The sequence below is a fragment of the Natator depressus genome, chromosome 6 (assembly GCF_965152275.1).
Source record: "Natator depressus isolate rNatDep1 chromosome 6, rNatDep2.hap1, whole genome shotgun sequence".
In the NCBI taxonomy this organism is placed as follows: Eukaryota; Metazoa; Chordata; order Testudines; family Cheloniidae; genus Natator; species Natator depressus.
The window spans coordinates 16,013,549-16,041,154 of record NC_134239.1 but is presented as its reverse complement, the minus strand read 5'-3'; the positions used below and the strand labels follow the sequence as shown (position 1 = coordinate 16,041,154).

Below are 27,606 nucleotides of genomic sequence, written 5' to 3'. Positions count from 1 at the left end.
TGCTTCTGCCCAGTGGGGATGAAGCCAGAGGCCTGGGGGAGCTACCCCCTGTGCATTGAATCTGAGCACCCCAGTTCCTGTCTGCGGGCTAATCACTGGGGACTGGTTATTGCTGCAGGGAATCTACATACAGAGGATTGAACCCAGCCCCCTAAGTCACTGTCCCAAAGGGAGCCAAGCAGTCTGGCTGCTCCCCTAGGACATCTGACCTCCAGCTTATCATCCCTAGGGCTCCAGCTAGGTCTCTGTGCTGCACCCATCACCGTGTGTCCAAGCACCTTTCCCAGCGGGGAATAGAGCCCACGGCCCTGGCAGCCATCCTGGAGAGCTTGGCCTGTGTCCTGAGCACTGAGGATGGAGTCCCGGACACCCCCCAGACACCAGGGGTTCACTTATGGGCCTGAGTGGTCAGGGCTAGCTGGGCATCAGCAGAGAACGTGGGCTGGGAAGGGGATGTTCTTGGGAAGGTCTCCGTGGATTTCTCAGGGTCAGAGCTGCCAGTGGGTAGAGGAGTGCAGCTCCTTCCGGACCCATGGGGGCTGCACTGGAAAATGCTGGTCCATTCAGGGCTGGTTCTGGGACCCGCACAGAAACCTTCCCCCCATGGCTGAACTTGTGCTAATCAAACACACTCAGTGCAGGGATGTGAGGTTCAATTATCACCCACTGATTTGCTGTCCTCTGTGTTGAAGGCAGGAGGGAGGTCTGGAGGCACAGACTTGCAGTGACACCCCTGCTCTAGTATGCCAGGCCTTGGACATCATCGTAATCGCTGCCCTCTGAGTTGTCGCTCCCAGGCTCACAGCTCCCCAATGGCTGGGAGACAGCCGGCCAGCCTGAAACAACGGATCCCATCAACTCCCTGCCTCCTTCCATCCCCACAGCCACCTCTCCTCCCTGCCTCCCTCCCTCCATCCCCACAGCCACCTCTCATCCCTCCCTCCCTCCATCCCCACAGCCACCTCTCATCCCTGCCTCCCTCCATTCATCCCCATGCTCACCTCTCCTCCCTCCCCAAAGCCACCTTTCCTCCCTGCCTCCCTCCATCCGCACAACCACCTCTCATACCTCCTTCCATCCCCACAGTCACCCGTCTGTCCCTCCCTTGGTTACTCACTCTCTCTCTTTCTCCACCCCCTCCCCGCTGTTGATCTCTATCCATTTCCTTTCCTATTCCCCTTTTGCATTCTCTTTTTCTGTCTTTGTGAGTGGACTGTAACCTGATCTGAATCATGTTATCTCACATGAGCCCCCGGAATTAGGCTCAGCGCTGTTGGGAACACAGGGCCCCTGCCTGCTCCCCACTCAGTAGGTCTGCAATTCCCTCCCCATGCTCCCTCCATCCTCTCCTTTCCTCACCCGATGTGTTCCCTGGCTGGGCTCCCTGGTGCGCTGTGCTGTGGAAGTTTTCATACCATTCTCCGGATGAGGTGCTGGAGCTGTCGGCTCCGGAGGGCTCTGCTGGAGACAACCCCGGACATGCTCACCCTTCTGGTGCAGAGGGTGAGGAGCATTTCCAGGCTCCTGGTAGGGTAGTGAGAGTGACTATCCAGCAGGGAATCCAGCAGGAGTGACTATCCTGCTGGAAATCCAGCAGGAGGGGGACAGAGGTTGTTTCCCATCAGCTGTCTCAGTCCAGATCAGCTCATCAGCCCTGATGTCCCCAGAAAAGAGATTCCCCGCCCCGCAGGTCAGGGCATTGTCAGAGACTTAATGGCCCATGGGTGACCTTTCCCTGTCCCACCGATGCTCAGAGAAGAGTCTGGAGGCTCTGTGGAGGCCTTTCTCCTGGAGATTGTGAGGGATGGCCAGGGCCCAGCACACACGGAGGCCCTGCTGGGCAGGTTGGGGCAGAATCATTGCTCCTGGGAAGATTTTCCCTTCTACAAACAGAAGGGGTTGGATTTTCCAGTCTTGGATCTCGGGCCCAGCCCAGACTTCCCCCCTTCCCCTTTCCTCTCCTGGGGCAGGAGAGGATGTGCTGGGATGTTGCTCCTCAAGGGCCAACGCTCAGAGGTGGTCCCACCGGCCGTCAGAGCCAGCGGGTGCTGGCCCATCTTGCTAACCTTGGAAGGAGAGCTGGGAGCCACTGTTGCCCTGGGCAGGAGGCACTGGCGTTAAGAGGCTGCCGGTGGGAGGAGGGGCTGGCTTGCCCCACCGTTGCTGCCTGGTGGTGCCGTTATTGTAGTAGTTGTCCTCAGAGGATGAGCTGGACTCAGCGGGGAGCTCTGCAAGAGAAGTGGCCTCTCCATCAGCCTCCCACTGGCCAATGCCGGCAGTGCCCGAGCCTGCTCCACCCAGGGGGGCTACAGAGAGCCCCTTGGAGCTAGATGGAGGGTTTGCAGCACTGCCCTGCCCACCTAGCCCCAGTGCCCGGGGTGTGGGGAGAGCTGGGAAATGGCCCACCCTTGCTCTGCCCCAGCAATGGCCCATCAGCCAAAACTCCACTCCACCCCATGCGCTGGCATAAGCCAGACAGATGGGGACTGAGGACAGACAGAGAGGCGAACACCAGGGGAGCTGATGCCCCAGCTCTAGCATTGCCCCTGCCCACCCCAGCTGGGGCTTTGGGGCCCCTTTCCTGGTACTGTGCTTCTCATCCTTATCACCCATCCAGTCAGCAGCACCAGCTCTTACCCTCGCAGGGCCTTTGCTCTGGCTGGCCCCAGGGCTCCGGGCCCTCATTCAGCACCTCCTGGCCAGGTGCTGGGGGGAAGCCGCTCGCAGGGAGGGTCTCGTCCGCTGCTCGGTGCCGAAGCGAATCTGCAACCAGAGGCAAAGGGTTCCAGCAAACCTCGCCTGGCCCAGCATCATAGCGGGGTGAGCCGGGAGATCACCACTAACACTACTCCCTGACCTGACCCGCTCCCAGCTCCCCTTGACCCCAGCCAACCCCATACCCCCTGATCTCTGGATCCCCTCTGACCCCAACCAACCCCTGTGGCCCTACCCCCACCACCGATCCCTCTGACCCCACCCCCATATATCCCTGTCTCCAATCCCTGTTGGTCAGGATTGAGGGGCACTGGGGGAGCTGTGGGGTGGAGAGCCCAGGGCTAAGATAGCAGTGGCTATGGGTTGGGATGGGGGGGCATTGGGGGAGCTGTGGGGTGGGAAGCCCAGGGCTGGAGCAGCAGTGGCTGCGGGTCGGGATGGGGGGGCACTGGCAGAGCTGTGTGGTTGGGATCCCAGGGCTAGGATAGCAGTGGCTGTAGGTTGGAATGGGGGGGCATTGAGGGAGCTGTGGGGTGGGGATCCCAGGGCTAGGATAGCAGTGGCTGCAGGTCGGGGGGTGGGGGGCATTGGCAGAGCTGTGGGGTGGGGATCCCAGGGCTAGGATAGCAGTGGCTGCAGGTTGGGATGGGGGGGCACTGGCAGAGCTGTGGGGTGGGGATCCCAGGGCTAGGATAGCAGTGGCTGTGGGTAGGGATGGGGGGGCATTGGGGGAGCTGTGGGGTGGGGAGCCCAGGGCTGGAGCAGCAGTGGCTGTGGGTCAGGATGGGGAGGCACTGGCAGAGCTGTGTGTGTGGGGGCAGCCCAGTCTGGCACAGGACAGTGTGAGGGAAGGCAGGGCCCCATGGGGAGACAGAAGCCCCAGGCTGCGAAGAGCCTGCATGGTGCAGGTGGGGGGTCGCTCACTGTAGAAGGTGGTGAGCGCCACGGGCGGCTTGCTGCTGAAATCATAGTGTTCGTAGTCAGAATCGGAGTCCTCGGAGCCAGGAGCGGGCACGGCCAGCGGCTCTGCTGGGGGGCATGAAGGGATCGGTTACCGGGGGACCTGCCTGGACCATGCCTTGCCAAGTGTGGGGCAGTGCCTGCCTGACCTCCCAGAACCCCCCAGGCTCCCAGCCATGGCTCCCAGCCCGGGGCCATCAGTGCCTTCGGGTGAAATGGAGCAGCTGGGAACAGTGCTGGGGTGGGGCCGGTGCCATGTAAGCAGCTGGGTCTCCTAGCCTACCAGCAAGTGCCCCATGGACCAAGGACCGGGGAGCCTCTGGACCGGATACTCAGCCAGGACGGGAGACGGCGGCCAAGAAGTAGGATGACCAAATGTCCGGTTTTTGACCAGGTGACCCTGGCGGCTCCGGTCAGCACTGCCAGCTGGGCCGGTAGAAGCCCGGTTGGCGGTGCTAAGGCGGGCTCGTCCCTACCTGTCCTGGGGCACTGCGCTGCGCCCCGGAAGCAGCCAGCAGGTCCGGCTGCTAAGCCCGGGGGCCACGGGGCTCCACATGCTGCCCGAGCACCGGCTCCACACTCCCATTGGCTGGGAACCAGCCAATAGGCACTGGCGTGTGGTGCCTGAGGGCAAGAGCAGCGTGTGCCGCAGAGCCTCCTGCCCCACCCAGACCTGCTGGCTGCTCCCGGGGCTCAGCGCAGTGCCCCAGGACAGGTAGGGACGAGCCTGCTGGAGCCCCACTGTGCCGCTGATCAGGAGCCGCCCGAGGTAAGCCCGTGCCCCAACCCTGAGCCCCTCCCAAACTCGGAGCCCCCTTCTGCACCCCTAAGCCCGCACCCCCAGCCCAGAGCCTTCACCCCCCCTGCACCCCAACCCTCTGCCCCCGTGCAGAGCCCCCTCCCTCTCCCACACCCTGAACCCCTCATCCCCAGACCCACCCCAGAGCCCTCACCCCCTCCTGCACCACAACCCCCGCCTCAGCCCGCAGTCCCCTCCCACAGTCTGAATCCCTGGGCCCCACCCCCAGCCTGGACCCCCATCCTGCACCCCAAACCCCTCATTCCCTGCCCCACCTCAGAACCAGCGCCCCCAGCCCTGAGCCCTCACCCCTTCCACACTCCAACTCTCTGCCCCAGCCCAGAGCCCCCTCCCGCACCCTGAATCCCTCATTTCTGGCCCCAGAGCCCACACCCCCATTTAGAGCCCTCACCCCCTCCTGCACCTCAACCCCTTGCCCGAGCCCAGTGAAAGTGAGTGAGGGTAGGGGAGACTGAGCCACAGAGGCAGGGGGAATGTAGTGAGGGGGGGTGGGGCCTCGGGGAAGGGGCGGGGCTAGGGTGTTCAGTTTTGTGCGATTAGAAAGTTGACAACCCTACCAGGAAGGGCTGAGAGGCAGGAAGCAGGGAGAAGTGTGGTGAAGGGGAGGGGCAGAGACAGGTTGAAAGGCAGGTTGTGGGGAAGAGTCAAGATGTGGGGCAGGCAGGGAGGGGTGTTGGGGGGAGGAGCAGGGAGTGTGGGAGGGGAAGGGGAGGCAGGCAGAGAAGAGGAGGGGGAGGGGCAGAGTTTATGGGTGGGGCTGCGAGGAGAGGGGAAGGTGGGGTGGGGACAGAGAGGTAGGGTATGGGGGAGGGGAAGGTGAGGTGGGGGCAAAGAGCTTGGGTGTGAGGGGGGAGAGTGTGGGAGGCTATGGGGGAGGAGCAGGTTGGTTGGTCAGAGAGGTGGGGTGTGGGGAAGGGGCAGTGGGGGCAGGCCGAGCAACAGCTGCTACCTTCTGCTTTGGGGGTCACTTTCCTGTAGTCATTGGCACCCCCTGCAGGCATCTCCGTGCCCTGCGCGCTATGATTCACCAGGACCGGGGCGGCTAATGAGGAAGAGGACACGGTGTGGGCTGCAAACAGAGAGGGCGAGAAAGGAGATGGGTTGCTCTGTGAGGCCGTATAGGGCCTGGCACAGCCAGGGCAGGGCTCCCCCCACCACCATGCTGGGAGGGGGTCCGCACTAGTCCAGCATGCCCCACAGGTCCCGTCTAGCCCTATGCTCTGGTGCTGGGCTGGCTCCCCCTTTCATGCTGCAGGCCGCCATTGCTCTGGGGGACTGCTCTGCTGAGCATGAGCGACACCCTGTGCGCTGCGTGGACGTTCGGGGACAGGACAGCAGCCACGGCGAAGCAATCCTGAGCCCCTGAGCGGGTAACCAGGGCCAGATCCTGGTGTAGATCAGAGCAGCTCCACTGGGATCGGGCCCATGGACTCCAATGGAGCTAAAGCCGATTGACACCAGCAGGGGATCTGGCCCCGTTCCATGTCACCCCATGGCTGGGTGCTGCCAATGGCCTCACCCTGGACCAGTGCTTTGGCCTGGTGCAGCCCCCGTGATGTCACTCCCCCGTGCAGAAGGGCGTGTCTGACGGCTCTTCATGGCGGGCCATGGCTCTGCCTGGCCCTGCAAGTGCCCAGTCTCACTCTGGCAAAGCCCCAGGCAGCAAAGCTACCGTGTTTTCTCCTCATCCTCAGAAGGGCGGCGGTGAAGGCCAGCACGGTGACCAAGAAGAGAAGGCTCAGGACGACACAGAGGAGGAGAGTCCAGTTCGAGAGGGCCTTGGCTTCCCAGCATAGTGGTTCAGCTGTGCCTGGCAATGGGGTCGGGGGAGAGAGGGAGGGGACAGACAGATGGACAGACAGACAGACAGCAAGTCAGAGAGGCACACTACACAGGGGAACTGTCACTAGGGCCTGGCACAGGGCCCCATCCCTGCTGATGTCAGGGGAGTTCCCAGCACCGTGCAGGAGCCCAGCTCAGGAGCTCTCTGGGACAGGCTGTGGGCTGACCCTTGAGCCTCTTCCTGGCCCCCCAAACTTGGCATGGGGGAGGTCGCAGGAGGGGTGGCAGGGCCGACTCCCTAGTGCTCTCTGGGCTGTGCCGTAGCAGGGGGAAGCCTGGGAGTGCACGCAGTGTAGGGCTCTGCCAGGGGTGGGGGCACTGGGTACGGGCAGAACTCCTGGCGTGCTGACAGCAGGTACGCAGGAGGAACTCAAAGCCAAGTCCCCGGCTCTCGGGGGATCCTGCTGAGGGGAGGGGGGCCTCTTTGGCTGCCCACTCTGGGGAATGGATGCTGCCAGAGGAGAGTTGCCCACGGTGCAGTCACCCCGGAGAGGTTTGCCCTACAGCAGGGCTGGCAAATTTCCCCTCCCGCTCCAGTGGAGGAGGGCTCGTCTGGGATCTGGAGAGAGGCACTGCAGGAGGGCAGGAAGGGTCTGCCCCCCAGACACTCACTTCTCCCGGTGTCTGGAGTCATCATCTCCAGGGGGGGCACGGCAGACGTGTTCAGCAAGCCCAGCGAGCCTGGGGGCACCACAGACAGAGGGAGAAGAACAGTCAGCGGGGCTGGAGGGACAGACCCATTCGGAGGTGGAGACCCTCCCCTCTCTCACTGCCCCCCCCATCCCCTGGATTGCCCCCCCCATCCGCTTCCTTCCTTCCCCTCTCCTGCCACCCTGCCCATGTCCCCTGGATCACCCCCCACATCCGCCTCTTTTGCCCCGTCCCATCTCCCCATCCATCCCCTCTATCATCCCTCATGTTTGCCTTCTTCTCCCCCCCAGTCCCTGGCGCCGCTGGCATATGTATGGCCATGTCTCCCTCTTGGTCTCAAAGATTACAATGCGATGTTGCTGCCTTGTCCCTAGCTCAAGCCTTAGCAACGCGTGTTCTTTCTCCTGAGAGTGGCAGGTTCGATCCCTGCTCGGGTCTGTCTGGGTGGGGGTTCAGTATGGGAGGAGGCAGCGTTACCGTTGCAGATCACGCCGGCAGCCTGGGACTGGTGGCACAGGTTCAAGTTGTTGTGGTGCCATTGGCACCAGGACAGCGAGGCCTCAGTCCCGGAGCACAGGTAGCTCATCCTGCCCTCCTGTGTGTGGTTGAAGCTCAGCTTCTGGACAGAGGGGCCACAACCCAGCCACTGGCACAGCACGTCCATCTCCTCCTTGTACCAGGTCCCGTCGCATACCATGTTCCACACGCCCTGGTAATAAGCTTCTACGCGGCCAGCGCAGGCATCCCTGCCCCCCAACAGGCGCCACTCCTGGTGCTCTGTGCGGAAGTCGGGGGGCAACAGGTCAGCAAAGAGGGAACAGCCTAGGGGTCCCCACTCTGATGCAACACAGACATTAAGGAGCTGCCCACGATGGAAGTTTAGACCCCTCTGCACCTGGAGCCAGCTGGAGGCAGGAGGGATTTACCCCTGCCCCAAGCTGCCAGAGTCTAATTTCACTGCCCATCCCAGAAAGACAGACAGAGACAGGAACAATCCATCAGACAGATGGACATGCAGGAGTGCTCTAGTGGACAGACAGAGAGGAGCTCTCCACTGGATGGACAGACACACAGGAGTACTCTGACAGACAGACAGGAGCTCTCCAATGGATGGACAGACAGACAGGAGCACTCCTTCAGATGGACAAGTGGACAGACAGATGCTCTCCATCAGACAGCCAGGAATCCTCCACTGGACAGAGATGGACAGTAATGTTCCACCAGACAGACAGGTGGGGGGTGTTCCACCAGACAGAAGGACAAGTGCACTCTTCTGGATAGAGGAACAGACCTGAGCACACCACACCGGCATCTTCCTTATGGCCGCAGTCATGGCTCCTCTCAGCTGGACAGTCCCACAGGTAGGATTCGTTCCCAGCACAGCTCACCTCATCCAGGTGGATGGGGCCTGTCCCTTTATGGAAGAAGGAGGCCACTGTAGCCTGGACGGCCCAGCCACACCTCAGCTGCTGACATACCACCCCAGCGTCATCCAGGTCCCAGGCGTCGTCGCACACTGTGCCCCAGACACCGTCCGCCTCAACCTCCACGCGGCCCTCACAGCAACTGCCCCCGCCAACCAGGCGCACAGATTGGGAACCTGGCAGAGAGGGCAAAGGGGGAGTGAGCACGGCTCAGAGAGGGGCTCTGGGAATGGCAGAGAGAGAGATAGGCACAGGGAGGGAGAGAAAGGATGGATGAAGAGGTATGTATGGGGGATTGATCTGCTCTCAATGGATGGTAGGTTATGTATGGGGATGGATGGATAGATGATGGGTTATGTATGGGGATGGATGGATGGATGGATGGATGGGTGGAGCTGGTATCAATGGATGGATAGGTGGATGGATGGATCCATGGAGCTGGTTTCAGTGGATGGGTGGATGGATCTGGTCTCAGCTCCATCAGTCATTTAATTATTTATCAGGAGCGTAGCATGCAGAGGCACTCACCTGGGATGCTGCAATGGAGTTCACAGGCAGAATGACCTGCTGGCCCTCTCAATTTTCTAACCTGCAAGGTGCGGAGGGGCAAGACTGCCTCATGGGCCAGAAACAGGCAGCTGGGAGGGCTGGGCTTTGGCCAATGGGCAGGGGCAGAGCTGGACTGGCCTCACCATGGAGTATGGATGGATGATGGGGATAGAGAAGCAGCAGCAAGAGGAGAGCTGCCAGCATGCATGGATGGTTTCCCATTGGAAGCTGCTGATGGCTAACCCGGGCTCTACAAGACATGGGATGGATCTGTTTCTTACCTGTGCAGGTAACGCTGGCCGGCTTCTCACCACAGCACAGCTCTGACACATTGCACTGCTTCCATGTGCTCTCCAGACCCACGCAGTGGATGTGCAGGGAAGGGCAGAGGCTCTGAGAGGACAGGGTGGCTTTCTTTGTGGGTGTTGACCTGGGCGAGCACACAGGGCTGGGGATGGGTCTAGCTGCTGTCTCCTTTGCCTCCCCACAGTGCAGCTGTCTGCAGACCACGTGGGAGGCCTCCTTGTCCCACATTTTCTGGCAGACTGGCATCCACTGCCCATGATGATGGACCTCCACGGCACCACTGCAGCGGCTGCTGCCATTCACCAAACGGATGGATCCCTCTCCTGAGAGGCCTGCAGGGCAGCACACATTATTTCAGAGAGAATCCATGAGATGGGTCAGAGCCATATGGGATCCTGCGTAGCGGGGTGGCTGCCCATAAGGGGTGGGGCAGAGGGGTGGCTGCCCATAAAGGCATGGGGCAGGGCTCAGGTGGGCATAAAGCCTGAGCATGGGGCAGCATGGGGCGGGGGGGAGCCCATAAGGGCCTGGTGTGGGGCAGCGCTGTGGAAGCTGGTGCAGAAATCTCCAGCTCCGGCTAGTGGGAGCAAAGGGCGTTGGCTGGGCTCAGCCGCTTGACTAAGCCCGCGCCCTTTGCAAGTGATGCTGAATTCTTTACAGGTGGGATAGGTGCACCACACGCTGCCGCCCACGCTGCTTCCTTCCTCTTCAACCCAAATGTCACAGACGAGCGCGTGAGCACCCCATGGTGACCTCAAAAAAACAGCTCTGAGCTACAGCTACAGGCTAGCTGGTCTCAGCAGTGAGGAGTCCCGCCGAGGCACAAGGAGTGCTGGGCAGCTGTCATGCATAACCTGAGCACCCCCATCTCCCCACTCTCCTTATTATCGGGGGTCACTGTGCTACTGCACGTCCTAACTTGGGCACCCCTCTGGGTACCCCCATCTGCCAGTGCTGCTGGAGCAGCTCACCCATCACAGCCTTTGCTCCATCTCCTCACTATGATGGAGTCAGCAATCCCTCCCTTGGCAGACCCAGCCTCAGTGCTAGAGATCCAGGAGGCTACAGAGTCTTTGTGTCCATCACCTTGAGTAATGACCCCTCCCCTTGGTGTCTGCTGCCCCAAGTCCTGTCCTTTCCATATGGAGAGGGTCACACTGAGCATCAGGGGGCTTCCCCCAGCCTCCCCGCCGTGTCCTTACCTGGCTCTGCAGACGTGTTCCCGTGTCCACCATGTGTGATGTTCCAGGGGATGGCAGGGGACGTTGTATTTGCCTGGACTGGAACAAACATGGAAACTGTTAGAATGGGATGAGATCTCTGTCACCGGGGTGACTACTTAGATCCAGAAGAGGAAACCACCCTGAGCAAATGTCTAGGCCTGGGCTGAATGGCTCCATTCTGGAGAAGCATCCACAGACTCTGGAAGCTGATCTGAAGCTGGGGCCAGTTATCCAGGTTACTCAGTGAGGCTGGCGATCTCAGGAGAACAGACAGTCTAGCTGAGAGATCTCGGGGACCTCTGGCCAATGTAAGATTCCTAGCCATGAAAATTGCTGAGGGATCTCTGGGCCATGAGCCATGCTAGAGCAATGAGTGAGGTACAAATGCCTGGATAGATGGCTGGACAGACAGAATCAAGTGCGATAGAGTAGATTGCTGCAAATGTGGAGCCAGTCGGAGGGTACACACCACCATAATGCTTTAGCGTAAACACTCACTATGCCGATGGGAGGGGTTCGCCCGTCGCTGTAGTTAATCCACCTACTGGAGAGGTGGTAGCTGAGTCAATGGGAGGAGGGATAGCTCAGTGGTTTGAGTATTGGCCTGCTAAACCCAGCATTGTGAGTTCAATCCTTGAGGGGGCCATTTAGGGATCTGGGGCAAAAATTGGGGATTGGTCCTGCTTTGAGCAGGGGGTTGGACTAGATGACATCCTGAGGTCCCTTCCAACCCTGATATTCTATGATTCTATTCTATGATGGAAGAATTCTTCCATCAATCTAGCACTGTCTTAGCTATGTTAATGTATGTTTTCAGAGGCTGGTCATTTCTTTCGTGTTCTGTGGGAAGGTCTCACGCAACCAAAATGCATCAAGATCCAATAATATTGTGGGGGAACCCATCAGTCTGATGAGCCCCACTTAGCTGAAGGTCTTGGAGGACATCTGAAGCCGTCAGATGATCAAGGGGATCAGATCACCTGAAGAGCTCCTAAACACCATAGAACTACAGACAAGCTCCCAAGCTCCACCAGAGCAGAGTGCTCTGAAGCTAATGAAGCCTAGGGTGACCAGATGTCCCGATTATATAGGGACAGCCCGATTTTTGGGTCTTTTTCTAATATAGGCTCCTATTACCCCCCACTCCCTGTCCTGATTTTTCACACTTGCTGTCTGGTCACCCTAATAAAGCCAGCCCTGGTAACAGGAGTTTGCTTGATTAGGGCTCACCTCTGAGCATGTGTTATAGGGAGCTGGTGAAAAAAACAGCAAAGCCCAACTGGGGCTCTGAGCTGCTGGAAAAGTCATGGCAGTCGAATGGCATAGGCTGGGGTACAGGGGAAGTGACATGGCAACCAGTTCCCGGAAAAGACTCACCCAGGCAATGTCTGTCGATGTGGCTTCCCTGATCAATGCTACAGCGAGCCCTGTGCTGACACAGCCTGCACATCTACACCCCTGCCCTTGCGTTTCGACAGCACCACACTGAGTTCTGCTGGTGTAAATCAACGTAGTGCCATTGACTTCACTAGAGCAATGATGATTCATACCAGCTGAGGACTTGGCCTGGCATCCTTTTCCCCCTTTAGCTCCCTCCAGCTGGGACAGCCTCCTCCTCTCCAATGCAACCAGCAGCCGGGCTCTCCTTCAAATCCCCCTTCCCAGTCCTCTCCCTTTGGCCCCATCCCCCACTCACCTCACTCCTCTCATCACCCTTCGACTGAGCTCCCGGTGCGATCTCACCATAAACAAGCCTGTTCATGTGAATGGACAATGGGATTCCTCCCTATACCAACTCTAACAAGCCTCTTGCCAACCCCCACCACTTGGACCAGGCTGTGGTACCCTTTATTCCCACTGAGCCATACCTTGGATGGCCCACTGACAACGTGTAGAACCAAGAGTGACCCAGTGGGAGTAAGGGCATCAGGACCCAACCCTTTGCTTTGATATCCCATCCCTTCATTCCCCCATCCACTCCAACCATTTGAATTTTTTCCATTTCAGTTGTAAGCTTTCTGGAGACGGGATCATGCCGTGTCTGCAAAGGGCCTTGCACAGCAAGAGAGCGACGTGAGGAATAACAGCAACTGTCAACGTCTCATCATCATAACAGCCCATTTTACAACGACGCAATGACAGACAAGCTGGTAGAGTCTTTCCTTTTCAGACTATTTCCTGATCTGCAGAGCGTCTCCTTGTATCTGTTTTTGCTGCCCCGCCTCTAACAGTGTTCACCCGGCTCCTGTTCGTACTGTACCTACCACAATGGGCACCTGGTCTATGATAAGGGCCCCTGTGTGCTAGGGTAACATAAATAATAATCAAAATAAAATTATGGCATGGAGGGAGGGGCCTTCCTAACCAGATCTGGGCAAATAATGGATTTTTTTATTTGCTGGAAATTCTGAATAATTGGTCCCCGGAGTGGGGGAGTGGGGGTGGAGGCGGGAAGGGATTTGATTCAGTTTGAACCAAAAATAAAAAAAATCTGCAAATCAAAATGTTCACACAGAACTATTTTTCATAGATTCCAAGGCCAGAGGAGACCACTATGATTATCTAGTCTGACCTCCTGTGTAACACAGGCCAGAGAACTGCCCCAAAATCATTCCTAGAGCTTTTTTTTTTTTTTTTTAAACATCCAATCTTGATTTACACATTGCCAGTTTGGGGTAAAATGAAGTGTCTGGATCATTTAAAAATGGTTTTGATGTTTTTTTTAAAACATAAAATTAAAGGAAAGTTGGAAGAAAAAGTCATTTTGAACCAAAAAATTGGAACATTTCAATTTTCTCTGAATTTTTAAAGTATATTTTTTTCCTGACTGAAAACAATTTGGTGAAAATAACATGAACTCATGAAAGGTTTTGGAGTTATCGAATTTTCGTTGTATGCCATAAAAAGTTGCCGATGAATAATTTCACCCAGTTGTGCTCCTGACCCCTGTTGGGTCACCTGTGTATGCCCTGGAGCATGAGAATGGAGATCCATTCCTCAGATCATTTCATCCTAGCAAGCAGCACGGCAGATGCTGTTCTGACGCAGACAGTGCTTCTGATAAACTGGGGTTAGACTTTAAAGGATGCAAAAGTACCTGGCAGAGACTAGGGAGATGAAGTAGTGGGTGAGCTCTGGGGTTTATGGGAAATAACCCATCTTCGCATTGACTGGAAATCCAATCCATGCCTTCCTGTTTGGCATCTATTGCTATGACCCTCAATCTCCTGTGAAGGACTTCTCCCTGCTTTCTAGCATTTTAATTCTGTTCCTCGACCCCTTTTTCCCATCCCAGTGCTCTGGCACCCTGTTTGTTTAAAGATTGGGGCCAAAGTTATCTTTCTTATTTCTAAATTGTATCCACATTGTGTAGCTCGATTTCCCTGCTTGTTCTCTCTGTTCCGGATGCCTCACTTTCTTTCCCACAATCTCAGAGTGAGAGCCTTCTCCTTTGCATCTGCTACCAGCTTTCCTGTAACTCTCCACTGCATCATCTCTTAGCTGAAAGCGCTTCCTTCCCCCACCATACTAATGATAAAGGCTCTGGGAAACCAGCACTCAGGACACTGAAAACCATTCTATGAAACACTGTTATTCGAGAAGAAAGGATGGAATACAGGGATAAGAACCTTCCTTTCTCCATCTAGTCTGTCAGTTCTTCTGGGCAGGAAGTGTCTCTCACTATGGGTTTGTGCAGCACCTAGCACAATGGGGATACAGAACACAAATACTAACAATGTATTACACACCTTCCTGGCATCACATAGTGAGTTTCCTGGCAGCAAGGCATGAACCGCATGCAGTCAACAGCCCTGTATAGAACAAGAATCGTTCCTGCACAAATGCAGCCTGAGCCACCCAGGTGGAAATGATCATCTCTGAATCTTTGAGATTCCTGACCTCTCTGAGTTGACTCTGCAGCACTGAACAGAATCTGCTCCTGCAGCCACGGAAACACGCTGCATTCAACAGGGGGTTGTGTGCACACACGGCAAGGTAGCGTGAGCACGAATACGCCTTTGAGGATTAAAACAAAGTCAGGGCTCTCCCAGAGCCTTGCCGCTTTGCCTCGCGGGGAAAGGAGGACAAAGACAGCAGTGACTCGGGAAATTGTTCTGATTCTGCTGATGAGGAACTGAGGCCGCGCATTGACTTAGCCTATCTGTGTCCCTTTGGGCAGAATTTGGAAATAGAGCGCACAACTATTCCTGGCCTCATTTTCCTCCGCACGCCAGGCCTGATGATTTGCGAGTCAGACTTCATTGCACACACAAGAATTTCCTGAATCCTCATTGCTGGGAATGACTGATCTCTCTTTTCAGCTCCACTTAGCTTATTCTGGGGGTACTGTGTCTTTCATTTTCTTTCCCTCCTTGTTATTCCCACTCGTAACAAGACTTTCCCTTGCTAGGACTTTCGTCACCAAAGATCTTTAAGAACGCAAATGGATAAAGTCCTCCCACATGCTAGGACGAGTGTCATTATCCACAGGCAGGAGGCCAGGCACAAGAACATAAACTCACCAATTAATTAACTAATTAATAATTAAGAGGAGCCATGACTGAGTGGTTAAGGTGCTTGATTACAACCCTGAAGGACGTGGGTTCGAGTCTTGCTTGATCTCACAGTGAAAGGCCACCTCCAGTTCACTGAGCTGCAGAATGGGTAGCTGGCCCATTGGGTTAAGGCAGCCAAAGGCAATTGGATGTGATCACTCCTTTGTGCGTGAAATTAACATGATTTAACTGCATCAGCCCAATGAGCCATTGGCTCAGGGGAACTTTGATTGTGCTGTGAAGACAAGCCTGGAGAGGTTAAAGGCCTGTTCCAAAGCTCACTACAGTCAGTGGGAGCCTTTCCATTGACTCCAGCGAGCATTGGATCATCTCAGGTATTTTGCCCAAGGCCTAACAGCAAGCGAGCTCCTGACTCCCAAGCCTGGGCTTTCATTCAGCCTCTTCAGACCATTCTGCTTCTCCTTCCGCTGAATGATATCCCGGTGGGCTCAGCAGAGTCCGAGGACTGAAGGGGAATTTGCACCAGCTGGGGATCTGGCCCATTGACTCCCATGGAGTGACACAGCTTTACATCAGCTGGGGATCTGGCCCACTGGGCTTACATGGGACTGCAGAAAGATGCTACTCAGCATGAGTAAGTCTTTCAGGCGCTAACTGTTTTCTGTAGCTTAGCAGCATGGCCCAGAGTGGATCCTATTTCCTGCTGACTTCCCTGCCCTCCCCCATATCATCTCAGTTCTCCAAAGCCTTAGTCTCTTTGCACCTGCATCTCTGCATAACGGCCCCTCGAGCTCTGTGTGTCAGATCAGCTAGGCGCAGACGGAGGCTCCTTTTTGAGAGGAATCTAGAGGAGTTGGAGCAGGGCCAGGCTTAGAAAAACCACAGCTTGGCTTTGACCCATGATCAGAAGTGGGAGGCGGGATGTGGACTAAACCAAGGTCCATGGAATGGAAAAAAAGGGACCTTAATTCAGGAATGTTCATGATGTGCTTGGATATGATGAGTGCCAGAGAAAAGCCAGTGAAATATACACACACAGAGGAACATTCGCAGGGAGGATGTGTTTACAGCATATGCACCATGGAGATAATAGATCGTTATCATCATTATCCGCACTTCTATAACCCTTTTCACTTAAGGCTGTTGTATTGCTTTAAGTTTTTTTGTATTATTATCATGATTATTAATTCTTATTATTGTTGACGATTGAAAAATTTCCACCAAAATGTTTTTCCAACGGAAAACTGGGTTTCTGACTGATTAATTTGTGAGTGTGTGTAAAGTCTCTGCTTTCCTTTTTTATTTTTTTTTTTTAATATTTTTTCATCAGAAAACTGAACACTTTTGGCTGAAACCCATTTTTTTCATTTTTGACAAAAATCAAAGCTTTCCATGGGAAAATTTCATAGATTCGTAGACTCCAAGGCCAGAAGGGACCACTATGATGGCCTAGTCTGACCTCCTGTATAACACAGGCCATAGAACTTCCCCCAAATCATTCCTAGGTCTGAGTTTTTAGCAAAACAACCAACCTTGACCAAAAGAAAAGGAGTACTTGCGGCACCTTAGAGACTAACCAATTTATTTGAGCATAAGCTTTCGTGAGCTACAGCAATTGTCAGTGCTGGAGAATCCACCACGACCCTTGGTAAATTGTTCCAGTGGTTAATTTCTCTCACTGTTAAAAATTTACACCTTAGTTCCAATCTCAATTTGCCTACCTTCAACTTCCAGCCATTGGACCATGTTCAACCATTCTCTGCTAGACTGAAGAACCCGTTATTAAATATTTGTTCGTTATAGACTGTGATCAAGTCACCTGTTAACCTTCTCTTTGTTAAGCTAAATAGATTGAGTTCCTTGAATGTATCACTATAAGGCATGTTTTCTAATCCTTAAATCATTCTCATAGCTCTTCTCTGAACCCTCTCCAATTTATCAACATCCTTCTTGAATTGCGGATACGTGAACTGGGCACAGCATTCCAGCGATGGTCACACCAGTGCTAAATACAGAGGTGAAATAAACTCTCCACTCCTCCTCATGATTTTTGGCTTATGGTGGCATGATCATCTCAAGCAGTTTGAAATGCTGTGAGCCAGATCCCTGGCCTTTTCTCTGAGCTCTTCAGACAAGGCAAAGAAGCCAGAACTTGCCCTAAAGGAGAAGCTAGGAGATTTATCTAGTGTGCAGGAACCCCCAGGTGGCAAAGAACCACCGGCTTCCCAAGTCAGGGGCAAATAGGGGTCTTGCTTAGGGTGGGAGGGAGTAGGGACAGAAGGGTCTATAGAAGTTGACTCTTGTTGGTGGGCACACAGAGGTTCAGAGATTAAATGACTTGCTCCAGGACTCATAGAGAATTAGTGGCAGAGCTCAGAATCAAGAACTCTGGATATCCAGTCCCTGTTCTATATGCCAGACCAGCAACTCTCAACTAATTTTTTTTTGGGGGGGGGGGCGGGTCTGTGGCCCACCAAAAGCTGAAAATTCATCCCATCACCAACTGTGTTTCAAAAGCAACTGTGACTTAGATTTTAACCAAACCATAGGTGCAGCATGGCCAATCCAAGTCTTCAAAAAATAACCACCACGCCCCATATAATGAAATTGGCTTAAAAATCATGAGATTCTTTTTTTAAAAAAAAATCTATTTTAGGTTCTTTAGATTTGCTTTCTCATTTATGAACTTTTTGGTCGCATTTTCAAGCTTTTCTCCTCAACTGTGAGCGTTAGCAACTTACTTTGCAATGAAAGCTGAGATTCTCCCCAAATAACATGACTCCAGGAGCTTGGAGTTGAAGAAAAACAACTACTTTTGCAAGACTGGCAATCAAATCATGAGAATTGACAACACTCACTAGAACCATAGAGTTTAAGGCCAGAAGGGACCACCAGGTTATCTGGTCTGGCCTCCTGCAGATCACAGGCCACCATCACCCCTTACCACCTGCACATTAAACCCAGCAATCGGAATTGGACCAAAGTCTTACAGCCCACAGGAGACTAGACTGTTATGTGCCATAGGCAGAGAATAGGAAGGACCGAGGTGCCCCAGTCCCCAAGGCCCCTGCAGTGGCAGGGAAATGATTAAGTGAGATACACCCAGAAAATCCTGGCAAGTGACCCCACCCGCGTGCTGCAGAGGAAATTGAAATCCCCACGGTCACTGCCAATCTGACCTGGAGGAAGACTCCTTCCCATCCCCACAGGTGGTGATCAGTCAGAGCCTGAGCACATGAACAAGCACGAATCAGCCAAGCACCTGAGAGAGAGAATGGTAGGCACCACACCTCATAGCCCTCTGAACCCACTGTCCCACCTCCAGCCATGGCCATCCTTGATGCCTCAGAGGAAGGAGATACAAAACCTCCCAGAACACACTGCGGTGGGATCCCTTCCTGACCCCTGCAGGTGGCTTGCTGAAACCCTGAAGCATGAGTTTTAGGAGCAGAAGATGTAAACCGAAGTGAGACCCAAAGCTCTGGAGCCCAGCCCCCCACCACCTCAGGCAACCCTGTCATACAATCACACTCATACATTAGGCCAGCTCTCTCTCAAAATAAATTAAGAGGTTTGCCCCCACAACTGCTATGGGGAGGCTGTTCCAGAACAACACCCCTCTGATATTTAGAAACCTTCTAATTTCTGGCCTGAATTTATTCATGTTGATGAGGCACATTGGGTCAGATCCTCTGCTGTGGTGTTGAACTGCTTAACTCTGTTGAAGTTGGTGAAAACCAGCTGAGGATCTGACCTCGTATGTATTCACTAGGTTGTCAATTCCTTTCACTTAAACTCCACTAGAGATGTTGGAGAAGGGGGAATCCATGGATGACTTTCTTCTGTTTTTCATTGAAATGTTGCAATTTTCCAAGCAGGGACAGTGCTGGTAGGAAAATGGAAACATTTACCTATCTTTTGTCAAAATCAACATCAGAATTTTCCACCCAGTTCTAGCCACAAACCAGTTAGGATGGGTCATGACCCACTTCCGGAGGGTGTCTCACAGGCTGAGAACCTAGGCATCTGGTGATAAGCTACTCCCTGGCATGCAGATAGCTACTCTTGGACCATCACTATATAGACGAGGTTTGGTGGGGTTCCTTGCATTTTCTTGGCTCTGCTGCCCTATGTAATCAAAGTGACCAAATAATTGACACGCCACAGGCCCTGATCCCACAAACACCTAGGTATGGGCTTCACATTAACCATGGGACAACTCACAAGCTTAAAGTTAAGCAGGTGCCTAAGTGTTTGCAGAATCGGCGCCTGGTTCGTTGTGACTGAATTGTCCTTCATGTTCAGAGTGTGTTTGGCAGGGGGAGGACAAGTAAAACAGATATTTAGGTTCCTAATTCCCATCAACCTAACTCCCAAGGTATTTGGGGGCCTGATCCTCAGCTGGTGTGAATCATCATTTTTTGGTTTACACCAGCTGCAGTTCTGACCCACGCAGGCAAAGCCACATGGAAGGGCTCCAATAACCCAGTGTGTGGACTGCCTGGATTGTATCCACACAAGGCAATCTGTGCACCAGGCTGCAGACACGCTCTGGAACCGCACTGGAGCCGCTGCTGGCAAATGAAGTGAGACTCTCCAGCGTGTTCAGTTAAGTCCTCCTCCTCGGGGAATCACAAGCGCTAACCCAGTTAGTCACTCATCAGGGAGAGTGGCTACAATAACCCAGTGACACAAACATGTCAGCAAGTGGCGCAGACTCCTCGTGCCACTGCAGCCAGAGCTCAAGAGTGAACTGGGCAGCCAGGCACCCCTCATTTAAAGCGCCCTTGGGTGACAGTCCTGTGTAGCCTGGGCCCCCTGTTGAGGGACACTGTCATGTGTTAGATACGGGGTGATGACGTGATAAGAGTCTGGAAGGATGGACAAGGGATCCCATGGATGGCAGATGAGGGAGTGGGAGAGATTGCTTCCAGAAGTCAGCTGTGCTGAGACAAAGAGTTACGGCCTGCCACTGAGAAAGGAGACATTGCAGCTACAGATATAAAAGCAAACCTTAGAACGGTGAGGTCAGCTGGGCAGTGGAACTAACCAGCTGCCCAAGCCCGGCTGAGGTTATCCCAGTGGCCCATGCCAGTCAGAGACTGCCTAGGTTATCCACTCCCTCCTCCGACTCCTACCCAGCATCAGGCGCAAACACCCGGCTCTGTCTGCTGACGGGTTTCCAGGAGGAGAGGCATTTTGGAGGTGGATCCATGGGGTATAAGCAGTGTCACATTTGCCCGTCACACAATGGACCAGAACTTGTGGCCGCAACCTCTGTGCCCTGCAGCAATATTAATGTAGTCGATCACCATGGACACCCGTGGTTCCCATTCCCAGCCCCCAGACAGACAGACCTACACTTCTGGCTGCCCCTCTCACTGACTACTCCTGGACTCTGGATCCCTGACCCCCTACTGCTTGGCTCCATGGATCCCTTCCTGTCACCCAGTTAACTCTCCCTTGTTGGAAGAGCTGCCGAGCAACAGGCAGCTGCTGGCAGGTCCCAGCTGGTCAGGGAGCCAGAAAACAAAATGCCGGGCGCGTGGCTGCAACAAAATGGCCGACTGCACAGCGGAAATGCTGAACTCCAGAATCCCTCAAGGCCTAGCTGAAGAGGATGGGGCAGTTCACACCTATTTTTTCAGGCTCTCGGCACACTCAGGTAAGGCCTTCACGTGCCGTTTCTTTTCTCCAGAGCCATCCAGTCTTTTGGGGTTTAGTTCTGATTATAAGCTGATTTAAGCTGTTGCCAGTAGCCTCAGGCGACAGAGCAGTGGGGGATCAATCATCAGCCATAGAGAATCCCACTGAGATACTGCCAAGCAAGGAAACTGACTGGCAAAAGCAGACTGACTAAAAGAACAAAAAAGATACCAGGTCATAATGTCCATCTCTGCAGTAACTGTAGTGAGTATGTCACACTGCAAAAAACCCACAGCAGCCGCAAGTCTCAGAGCTTGGGTCAACTGAGTTGGGCTCATGCTAGGGGGCTAAAAATAGCAGCGTAGATGTTCCCCCTCAGGCTGCTTCCCAGGCTTTGAGACGCTCCCTCCCCTCTGGGTTTCAGAGTCCGGATTCCAGCCCGAGCAGGAATGTCCACACACCTATTTTTAGCCCTAAAGCACAATTCCAAATCAATTGACCCTGTAGTGTTGAGCCCTGCGAGCCTGAGTCAGCTGCCTCAGGTCTTTTTTTGCAGTGTAGACGTACCCTCAGGCAGGAATTTCTGCACTGGTGATGCTTGGTTCCCATCGCTGGTATTATCCTCACGACCTGAAGGGTTAGAAACACTCTTCTTTTTAAATGACAGCCGTGACTCTGGAGCAACGGGGTGAATGCCGGGACAGCGGAACCCTGGGATGCAAGCAGGGGCTTTGGTTGTAACCAGGTGAGATGGGACCAAACACAGCAAAGCAAAAGCTAGGCTAGACAGCAGGAAATTGCCTGCTGCAGGAGAGAGCTGTACGACTTTGCAGTTACCTCTCAAGCAAAAGTTCAGTTCACACCAGCTGAGGATCTGGTCCATAGACACAAATTTTCAAAAGCAGCCACTGACACTGAGTGCCCAGTGTGAGGCTGCTACAGGGCCCCAGGTCTTAGCCACCACAGCTCCAACGGGCTGTGTCCAGTTGTGCGCCCAAAAACGGAGTACGTAGCGGCAACTTTTGCAGCTGTCAGAATCAGAGATGGAAGAGCCCGTGCGCGCCTCATTATTAAATCCACCGATGCCAACAGACTGTGCCCTTAGAAAGTGGCAGGTGGATGCCCAGCTGCCTTTTGATTTGCAGGCAGCTGCTCTAATTCGTGCCCGTGCCTGATGGTGCGTGAAAAAAATGACAGCATCACCAGCAAGGCTGGTTTTAAAAAATCAGGTCACTTCATCCACTTCCAGACAGCACAGACCTAGCCCCTGCTTCCCTGAGTGCTCTGTTCCTTCCAATTATTCCAAGCAACAGGACTTCCCCTGGGAGGCAATTCCACAGCTTAATAAATCTCATTGTTAACATTGCTTTATTTTAGGCTAAACACTCTTATCTCATTCCCTCTGGGTAAGCTATGCCCCTGGGGCCTTGTATCATTTTAGTTTTGTCTCCTTCACTCTAACCTTGCTGGCTTTCCCAGGATCTTTGTTGATATAACATATACCAACAAACCATTTTATGGAGGGTTTTTAGCAGGGAGTAGACAGTTTGGCTGAGCTAGAGACTCTCCGGCTGTGAATGCTTTGATGTTTATCACTAGAAATGCTATGCTGTCTGAATTAATTATTCTACTTCCTCACTGCAGGGGATGTAGGCCGATGGCTAAAGTCAGGGTATTTCCACTGCGATGGGAAGAAATGGTTTTCTTTGGCCGGGGAAAGGACACAACACAGAAAAATCGCTGGCCGGCGCCCAGTGTCTTAAAACGGACTGCACACAGCAAATCTGATCTGATCCTTATCCCCTTATTACCACCCCATGTTATCCACATCAGGATGGCCCAGTGCTTAGGCTACTAGCCTGTGACTCAGGAAACCCTGGTTCAATTTCTTATTCTGCCACAAGCTCCCTCAATGACCTGGAATAGGTCACTTTGACTCTCCATTCCCCCTCTGCAGAATGGGTACAATAGCACATCCCTACCTCCTGAGGTGTCTGTGGGGATAAATATATTAATGACTGTGAAGTATCCAGATGCTATGGTGATGGGGGCCGTATATACATATTTAATCCACCTTCGCGGTAACTGTCAGCCAGAGGAAGATATTCAGCATTTGGCACCTTCTGTACAATATGGTGACATATTTCTGCTCTTGTGCTAAGATGGCGCCAATGGACAGATCAGAGTGAAGGTTTTCTTAACGCAATTGTAAAGAACAGCAAACTATTGTCTGTAAAGGTCAAAGGAAAAATGGATCCCCGGTATAACTGTTGACTTCAAGGGGTTTCTGTAACCTGCTGTTAATTTGAGAGATTGTGCAGAAAATGCGTTATGTACTTGCTATATTCCAGAATGCAAGATCCTTTTCATATGGACCAATATATATTGAAATATAGATACATAATATTATTTTATAATATATTTATTATTCATTGTCTCTAAGCATATTGAAGAGGCTATAATAAGGCTAAGACCCATGGGAGTTAGGTGCTTAAACACCTTAAAAACCTAGCCCTACGTGTTACCATGAAAGCTATGTTATGTTGTTAGGGATATAAAATGCATTTAAAAGATAGAATTAATCCTTCTCTTGCCAAATATAATACCTAACTCAACAACACCAATTATACAGGAACAGGAGAGGGTAGGTGATTTTTCTACAAATGACTAAAATGGACATCACACCTGGCATTAATCTCACAGTGTGATGTTTAGTTTAATAATGATTTGAGGAAAGAGAGCAAGTATTATTGTTGCTAATCATTTCCATAGCGCTGGAGTTTTATACAATGGATCCCTGCTCCCAAAGCGCTTATTATTATTGATTGATTGATTGATTGTTGATGTATTGATTTTGTTAAATGAGTGATGCCATGTTTATATCGGGATACCTTCATCGAGTGCACCAAAGTCAATAGGACAGACATGGCCAGTAGTTTCTTACTCTGAGATGATTTCATGGAAACGGATGATCAGAAGAAAATGTCGAGGAAAGCATTGCCAGAATTGAATCCTATTATTATTTCTTAAATATCCGATCATGGCTTTGCTGATACAATATAATGAGCCTGATCCTTAGCAGATGTAAATCAACACACTCAATGAAGCTAGATCAGTTTACACCATAAGAGGATTTGGTCCCTTGAGACTTCACTGCATCAATAAAGCCATTGCAGGATAGTTAAGAAATAACAATAGGACTGGATTCTAGCAACAATTGTTTTCTTCTGAATGGTCTCCAGTGATTAAGTGATTAAGAATAAAGGACAGAACTCAACAGACACATGGTGATCTGGGGCAGGGGGGCGGGGGTTAAAGTCGGGCTATTAATAATAATTAATTCGTTGTGAATTTAGTGCTGGGAAAAGGCTCTAAATTTACAGCCCTGGAGACTGAATTCGTCTAGTTATGCAGGTTCAGTAAGGGACCAGCAATAGGGCTCAATGCTGATCTTTAGGGCTATAGAAGTGCAGGCTTCTTTCCATCTACTGAGCGAGGGGGACAACCAGCAGCAATTGTGATGGGGCGGGGGGGAAGAAGAGGTTGTGACATGGAAACTGTCTCACTGGGAAGTGGGATGAGACTCTCCCTCTCCCCCCGTCCAACAAAAATAATAAATTCATTTCCCATAAAATCCTCATCAGCATTCATTTCCCAGGGCCACGCCCGCAGATCACTTTAAGAGAAGACTGCTCTAAGAAAAGGTGCCATGCGCCCAATTACACAGGGCTGCAGCGAGCAGCAAATAACCTGATTAAGAAATAAAACAGGCCGTGGCAGTTGGCACAGTTACACAGGAAACAAACAATAATAGGTCAATCAATAGTAACAGTCTGAACAAGAGGATTTATATGCTGGCTGGGGCGGAGATCTGTTTTGTATAAAGTGCCACACACATTTCTGGGGCTGGGTGAATAATAAATAATGACGCTGATGCTTTGATTAATTTAATTAGGGGCCAGATCCCCGGCTAGAGTAAATGGCCGTAGCACCAGCTCTTGGGTAGCGCTATGCTGATTTACACCAGCTGTGCGCCTGGCCCTTCATCTGGAAAACGCTTGATCCTCTCAGCCTGAAGGATGCCCAAAGGGACTGCGATGTGTGGGGAGCAGGAAGGGCCTCCCTGAAGCAATCAGTTCTGCACTGGGGACCCCGACAGAAATTGCTCGGGTGCCTTGTCCTCACTAGATCGCGCTACATGGGGCCCGGCTGTTCTATGCTTAGGTGGTATCCGGAGAAGAAAGGGCGATGGCTGCTCCTGGGGGTGCTCTGATATTGATAGCAAGACCCCCACAGCAGAGCATAACAGTAATGTAACACCTCTGCACCTCGCCCGCGTCCTCTGGAACATGCCCCTCTGTGTGAGAATGCCCATTTCTAGAGCCACATCTCTCTGGCAACCCCACTGCGAGCCTGTCCCTCGGCCCGAGTAACCATCCCCTGGCCTTGCTGATACGGCTCTACATTCAGTCTCACCTCCCTCTGTGCCAGACGGAGGCCCCCAGTTCCACCTCAGGACCCCATGGCCACCCTTCCCTATCCCAGCTCTGTCTCCAGGAGTGGGGGGGGACAGGAGCTTATCTGGACTGGCTGCCGCACAAGGGTCAGGGTTAGGTGCCACGCTAAGCTGGGCTGGACAGCATTTCTGCAGGCAGGAAAGAACAGGACATCCCCAGCCAGGTCTCTTCCCTCCCACCAGCCCTTGCTGGGGTATTTGCTGGGAAGGGATGAGGGGGCTGGCTCTGCGGGGTGCCATGTGTCCTGGGAGGGGGCGGAGGGAATGAGGAAGTGGATGAAGAAGAGGGGATGGGGCCTCACATCTCGCCCACCTGACGGCAGCTTAGAGACCTTCCCCCCGCTGTGCCTATGATGTGGGAGAAGGGAAGACTTCAGTCCCCAGACCTACCCCAGCTGAGGGCCTGGCCCAGAGTGTGTGCAATGCAGAAGGCTGAGAGGAAGGGCCAGATCCTACAACAGTGCTTTGGCCGGAGAGCTCGGCCAAGAGGCTCAACCCATGGGGATCCTGGCCCAGAGAGAAGGTAACGAAGCGGGGGTGGAGAGAGGGCTGGGTACCTTGTCTGGGCGCCATCAGGAAAAGAGCCACCAGAGATACCCACAGCACGTCCATCACTGTCACTGGCACAGGCTGCAGCGTGATCGCATTATAGGCTGGGAAGGGAGGGCCAAAACCAGGTTCTTTCGTTCGTTCTCTGTCTGGTGTGTGGCTCCCACACAAGACTCTCTCGCTCTTGTTTTCTGGCTTGTGGTTGCAGTCTCCAGGAAGCCAACTCAGCATCTCAGGGGTGGGGAGGGAGCCCCCAGCACGGTGCTGAAAGGCAGCAGGGGCGGCCGCCACCTCTGCAAAGTGCAGCAAGCCTGAAAGCAATTGGGCTGGGCAAAAGCAAAACTAGGTAGTGGAAATGGGTTGCAGGCCACATGTCAGGAGCCGACCCCAAGATTCGCAGGGACCCCAGGACCAGACCACATGTCAGGATTCATCCGGATCCCCAGGGATCCCCCACACAGGCCGTGTGTCAGGATTGCACCAGCATCCCCAAAGACCCATGCCCAGACTATACCTCAGAATTTGAACTAGGATCTCCAAGGACCCTGCACCCAGATTATGTGTCTGGATTGACCCCGGGATGCCCAGGGACCCCCTTACAGGCTGCATGTCAGGATTCACCCCTGGATGCCCAAGGACCCCGCACCCAGACCGCACCTCCAGATTAGTCTCGGGATGCCCAGGGACCCCGTGCTCAGGCCTCATGTCCAGATTCACCCCAGGATGCCCAGGGTCTCCATTCCCAGACCATGCATTAGGATTCGCTCAGGGATCCCCAGGGACCCCACTTGCAGGCTGCGTGCCAGGATTCACCTCGGGATCCCCAGGAATCCTACGCCCAGGTTGTGCATCAGGATGTGCCCCGCGATTCCCAGGGACCCCATGCACAGGCCATGTGTCAGGAATCGCACCTGGATCCCCAGGGACCCCGCGACCAGACTGCATGTCCGGATTCACACTAGGATCCCCAGGGACAATGACTTTCTGGTCACATGCCCCATCTTGTCTCAAAGCAGTTCCTTCTGCCATGGCCCATTCAGCCTCTAGGGAGATCCTTCCCCGGCACTTGTGTTTGCTGCTCCTGGTATTTCACCACATGAGTGGCTGGGTGGGCATATCGCTCGTGCTGGCGGGGTTCTGGGCATCCCTCAAGAAGCAGAGCCAGTGCCCTCCTAGGATTGCTGGTCCTGTGGGACTGACAGGAAGGGGTGCTTCTGATGGCACTTTGGTGTGGACGGCCCAGCAGTGAGCCTGTCAGGAGCCCTGTTTGAAACCTGACATTCGCCCACTGGCATTCCCGGCATAGCACTCCTCCTGTTCCAGCTTCGGGCATTCAGCACCATTATAGCCACTTCTCGGTCTTCCACCCACTAAGCCGGGTAGACATAGGCTCTAGGGCTTCTTCTGCCCTTCTGAGCCAGCCATCCCAGTGGAGCATTGCTAGGTGCACTGTGCTATTTTGACGTTGCTAAGCACGGCTCCTTCCACTCCCCCGGGGCTTTCTGCTATTGAGTTTGTTGCTATTCGCTCTGACATTCCTGCTCACCCATCTGACTGTGGCTAGTCAGGGCTTGATGTGGGGCACGCGAAGCATCTGTCAAAGGGAACTGCTGAAATGTCACACGCAGGACACCTGGGGCATCGGCGCCCCCCCTCCCCCTGCCGTGCCTCAGATGGCATCAAAACACATGCTCCGTTGAGCTTTACCAGGCTGCCCTCTCGAGGAGGCTCACTGACACGGCATAGAGATGCCAGGGCGCCGGGGCTGCCCTGCACAGCTGGGAGAGGCATGGTGCGGGGAAGGGGGGGGGGTTCCCCCGTGGGCTATTTACCACCGCCCTGTGAAAGAAGGAACCCCACTGCAGAAGAGCGACTCACCAGCTGTCAT

General features: G+C 53.6%; 1 protein-coding gene across 1 annotated transcript; it reads right to left on the bottom strand.

Annotated features, from left to right (window-relative positions):
- Positions 1–1,235: 1,235 nt before the first annotated feature.
- Positions 1,236–27,606, bottom strand: CD6 (CD6 molecule). Its single transcript, XM_074956651.1, is given in 14 exon segments — positions 1,236–1,352; positions 1,355–1,461; positions 2,067–2,228; positions 2,638–2,763; positions 3,640–3,744; positions 5,445–5,564; positions 6,168–6,305; positions 6,950–7,018; positions 7,466–7,765; positions 8,280–8,588; positions 9,243–9,599; positions 10,470–10,547; positions 25,727–26,011; positions 27,597–27,606. Coding segments are annotated over 14 exon segments (2,283 nt in total).